The sequence below is a fragment of the Cebus imitator genome, unplaced genomic scaffold, assembly GCF_001604975.1.
Source record: "Cebus imitator isolate Cc_AM_T3 unplaced genomic scaffold, Cebus_imitator-1.0 Scaffold43, whole genome shotgun sequence".
NCBI lineage: Eukaryota > Metazoa > Chordata > Mammalia > Primates > Cebidae > Cebus > Cebus imitator.
This window is the reverse complement of record NW_016107358.1, coordinates 4,609,258-4,614,336: the sequence shown is the minus strand read 5'-3', so window position 1 is coordinate 4,614,336 and position 5,079 is coordinate 4,609,258. Positions and strand designations below refer to the sequence as shown.

Sequence of the window (5,079 nt, the reverse complement as noted above, 5' to 3'; positions counted from 1 at the left end):
GTGTGTGTGTGTGTGTGTGTGTGTGTGTGTGTGTGTGTGTGTATGTATGTATGTATGTATATGCAATGGAATACTATTTAGTTTTAAAAAGGAAGGGAATCTTGTCATTTGCAACAACATAGATAAACCTGGAGGACATGATGTTAAGTGAAATGAGCCAGGTATAGAAAGATAAACACCATGTGATCTCACTTATATATGGAATCTGAAAAAGTCAGACTCATAGAAGTGGAGAGTAGAAGGTGGTTACCAGGGGTTGGGCGGGGGTGTTGGGGGAGATGGTCAGAGCATAAACATTCCAATTAGGAGGAATAAGTTTGATTTGGTTTTGGTTTTTTTGAGATCAAGTCTTGCTGTCACTTAGGCTGGAGTGTAGTGGTGAGATCATAGATCATGCAGCCTCAATTTCCCAGACACAAACTATCCTCCTGCCTCAGCTTCCTGAGTAGCTGAGACTGCAGGTGCATGCCACCACAGCCAGCTAATATTTTTTTAATTTTTAGTAGAGATGAGGTCTCACTATGTTGCCCAGGCTTGTCTTGAATTCCTGAGCTCAAGTGATCCTTCTACCTCGGCCTCCCAAAGTGTTGGGATTATAGGCCTGAGCCACTGTGCACCTCTTGAAATAAGTTTAAAACATCTACTGTGTATCATGGTGATCATAGTTAAGTACATATCATATACTTAAAAATTGCTGGCCAGGCATGGTCGCTCAAACCTGTAATCGCAGTGCTTTGGGAGGCTGAGGCAAGAAGATTCCTTGAGACCAGGAGTTTGAGACCAACTTGGGTAACATAGCGAGACCTGATTTCTACAAAATAAAAATAAAAAATTAGCTTGTCATGGTGGTGAACACCTGTAGTCCCAGCTATTGGGGAAGCTAAGGCTGCAGAATCACTTGAGCCCAGGAGTTGTAGTGAACTATGATTGTGTCACTGCATGCCAGCCTGGGCAACAGAGCTAGACCCTGTCTCAAAAAAAGAAAAAAAAAAAAAAAAAGAAAGAAAATTGCCGAGAGTAGATTTTAGGTGCTCATGCCACACAAAAGAATGATAAGTATTTGAGGTAATGCAAACACTAATGACTTGATTTAGCTATTCTACAATGTATACGCATTTCAAAACATCATACATTATAAATAAGTGTAATTTTTATTTATCGATTAAAGAGATTACCATTTTTACAAAGTGTTGAACTGTTAAACATTTTAAGGAATAATTGGGTCTTCAAAAAATAAATTCATTTGAAGACTAGATAACTAACCATCACCTACCTTAACTGTTAAGGGTCATGCTGTCACCAGCAAGGGTGTTGGTGGTCTTGCTCTAACCCAGTGACAGCTTTCTTTTCTTTTTTTGAGATGGGGTCTCACTCTGTTGCCCAGGTTGGAGTGCAAAGGCACAATCTTGGCTCCCTGCAAACTCTGCCTCTTGGGTTCAAGCGATTCTCATGCCTCAGCCTCCCTAGTAGCAAGGATTACAGGTGCCCACCACCATGCCTGGCTAATTTTTGTATTTTTAGTAGTGACGAGTTTCACCATGTTGGCCAGGGTGGTCTCGAAGTCTTGACCTCAAGTGATCTGCCTGACTTGGCCTCCCAAAGTGCTGGGATTACAGGCGTGAGCCACCCCACCCAGTTCCTGGTGACAGCTTTGGGAGCTGATTTTGCATTTTGTCATTTCAGGCAGGGCCTGGATCTTCTGGCTGATGTGTTTTCTATTTGAGAAGATGATGTGAGATAGTGTCACCACATAATATGTTTGAATCCAGAAGAATCCTCCCTGGCCTGAAATGAAAATTAACTGTTAGCAGCTGAATAGTGCAGCCCCTCGAGAGGCAGGAGGGTTTGGGGACTGGGCTCTGACGATTCCCAACAAACATAAAAACAAATTCCATATTAAAATCAAGCATAAACATGTATTCATCACAGCATTTATAAAAATTAATGTAAAAACAGAAAAAGATTTTAAAAATATATCACAGTACAGTTGAATAATCCAGCAGAAAGATTAAACTTGCCCTAAATCTCCAACCTTTAATAGTCCAGGCTTAATTTCAAAATGCTTTAGGTTTTAAACAGGAATCACCCTCCTGGGCTGGGTGCTGGGGCTCACACCCGTAATCTCACCACTTTGGGAGGCCAAGGAGGGTGAATCACCTGAGGTTGGGAATTTGAGACCAGCCTGGCTAGCATAGTGAAACTTTGTCTCTACTAAAAATACAAAAAAAGAAAAAAATTTAGCTGAGTGTGGTGGCACATGCCAGTAGTCCCAGCTACTGTGGAGGCTGAGTCAGGAGAATCGCTTGAACCCAGGAGGCGGAGGTTGTGGTGAGCCAAGACTGCGGCACTGCGCTCTAGCCTGGCGACAGAGTAAGACTCCATCTCAAAAAAAAAAAAAAAAAAAAAAAAAGAAAGAAAGAAATGACCCTCCTGTTTGGTTTAGGTTCTTGTAAAATGTAGAGAGGCATGTCTTTGCAAAAAATGTTTGCATGCTTTCTTTTGTCATCGTCCAGCATCTCTTCTGTTGCAAATGTTTTATTAGAAAGGATTTTCTCATCCTGTACAACAGCAACTTGGCTGAGAATTGACTGATGGAATAATCCTTTTCTTCCTTTCCATACTTCTTTGCCTTTATATTATATAAAAGAGCCTAGTCTTCTAGAAGCATGCTTCTCTTACCTCGAGCTTTGTAGAATATGTTTAATTAGATGTAAGTAGCACTAATACCCCTCTAAAAGTTCTCATTTGTGATCTGTGCTTGTAGAAGCTTAGTTATAGAAAACATCTCTTCTCTGAGAGTAATCAAGATTCAAGTACCAGTGAACAATCTTGGATCAGTAACCGAAAAAGGAAATCCCTAAAGTCATATGTTAATAGAAAGAAGACAAGAACCAGAAGTAGTCTAAGAAGTAAGTCTGGCACGTCTTCTTTTGAATCACTCTTCAAATAGCGATTTTCAAATCAGCAGGTATTTATTTTTCCATATATAATGGGAGTGGGTCCAAAGAAATACATGATCATAGGGCCAACTTTCCCAGCTACAGTTACATTGGAAAGGCAAAATGTATTGTGTACATGAAACGGAAGAACATGAAATTAACTAACAGTTGTTAAAGATGAGTTTTGTATAAATGGAGCAGAAATTCAGATAAGAGGACTCTGTCATGAGCTGGAATCATCAGGAAATCTTCAAGGAAGAGGTGGGTGGGACTTGAATTAATCCTTGGAAAAAAGAATAGGATGTAAAGAGGAGAAACGGAAGCATTCTTAGGTAGGTAAAGCTACAAGGACCTGCATGGTGGCTCATGACCGCAATCCCAGCCCTTTGGGAGGCCTAGGCAGGGGGATTGTTTGAGCCCAGGAGTTTGAGACCAGCTTGGGCAATGTGGTGAGACCCCATCTCTACAAAATTAAAACATGAGCTGAGCATGGTGGCATGCACCTGTGGTCCCAGCTACTCTGGAGACTGAGGCAGGAGGATTGCTTGAGACCAGGAGGTCAAGGCTGCAGTGAGCAGTGACCACGCCACTGCACTGTAGCCCAGGTGACAGAGTGAGACCCTGTCTCAAACAGAACAAACTACAAGGGCAAGGCAAGGATGTGAGGGTGATGTTCAGGGACAAGGTCTGGAGGAGAGACTTCATACCGAGTGGTAAGGAACTGAGTGGCCAGGAACAAGGTTGAATAATCAGGAAAGGATCTTAAGAATAGACATGGCCGGGCGCGGTGGCTCACACCTGTAATCTCGGCACTTTGGGAGGCTGAGAGGGTGGATCACAAGGTTAGGAGTTTGAGACCAGCCTGGCCAATATGGCAAAACCACATTTCTACTAAAAATGCAAAAATTAGCCGAGCATGGTAGCCTGTACTCCCAGCTACCTGGGAGACTGAGGCAGGAGAATCACTTGAACCTGGGAGGTAGAGATTGCAGGGAGTCATGATTATGACACTGCACTCCAGCCTGGGCAACAAAGCAAGACTCCGTCTCAAAAAACAAACAAACAAACAAAAAAAAAACTAGTACATGTTTGAGGAAGCTGTAGGAAGTGAGAATTGCTTTTAGCCTTAGTTAGCATGTTGAGAGAGGGAGAAGTGAATTTCTGTAGGCCGCATGAGTTAACGCATCTGTTGTTTACTTGTTTTCTTTCATTTTAGTCTTGCCAATTTTCCCTCCCAGTAGTAGCAGTGGCCATGAGAAAGACCAAGTAAGTACATTTTATCTGGGTTGCTGTGTGCCCTATGAGTTAAACTGCATTTATTTCTCCAAACACAACTTTCAGAAATATGAAAATAACAAAACATGGTTTACTGACATCTGAATCACTGCCAATAGAAACTGCAGTGACTTCTAAACATTTAATATGAATCTTGGGTAAGTATTTAGGGCCTTTTAGGCTGTGCATGGTGGCTCACGCTTGTAATCCCAGTACTTTGGGAGGCCAAGGGGAATGGATCACTTGAGCCTGGGAAGTTCGAGACCAGCCTGGGCAATGTGGTGAAACCCCACCTCTACAAAAAATACAAAATTTCCCAGGCCTGGTGGTGCATGCTTATAGTCCCAGCTACTCAGGAGGCTGAGGTGGGAGGATGGCTTAAGCATGGGAGGTGGGGGTTGCAGTGAGCCAAGTCTGCGCCGCTGCGCTCCAGCCTGGGTGACAGAATGAGACCCTGTCTGGAAAGAAAAAAAAGATTTAGGGTCTTTTTTTTTTTTTTTTTTTAATGTTCTCAAATGTAGCTGAAGGATGTTTATTATGAATAATGCTAAAAATCTGGGCTATTTCAATTTCCTGCAAATGTATACTCTTTCAAATTTATGTTTTTGATGTAAACTTGTTGGTTTAGTTCTTTCCTTAGTTTTTCTAAAGCTTTTAATGATTTAATTATTTAGACATTTATTTATTTTACTTTTTTGAGATGGAGTCCTACTCTGTCACCCAGGCTAGAGTGCGATGGTGAGATCTCAGCCCACTGCAACCTCCACCTCCCAGGCAAGCAATTCTTTTGTCTCAGCTCCCAAGTAGCTGGGATTACAGGCACATGCTGCCACGCCCGGCTAATTTTTTGTATGTTTAGTAGAGA

General features: G+C 42.1%; 1 protein-coding gene across 1 annotated transcript in view; it reads left to right on the top strand.

Moving 5' to 3' along the window:
- Positions 1-5,079, top strand: part of SYCP2L (synaptonemal complex protein 2 like) — a 95,929-nt gene that overhangs the window by 50,453 nt on the left and 40,397 nt on the right. Inside the window, 2 exon segments of the mRNA XM_037737867.1 lie at positions 2,773-2,909; positions 4,156-4,205. Coding sequence (XP_037593795.1) covers positions 2,773-2,909; positions 4,156-4,205 — 187 coding nt within the window.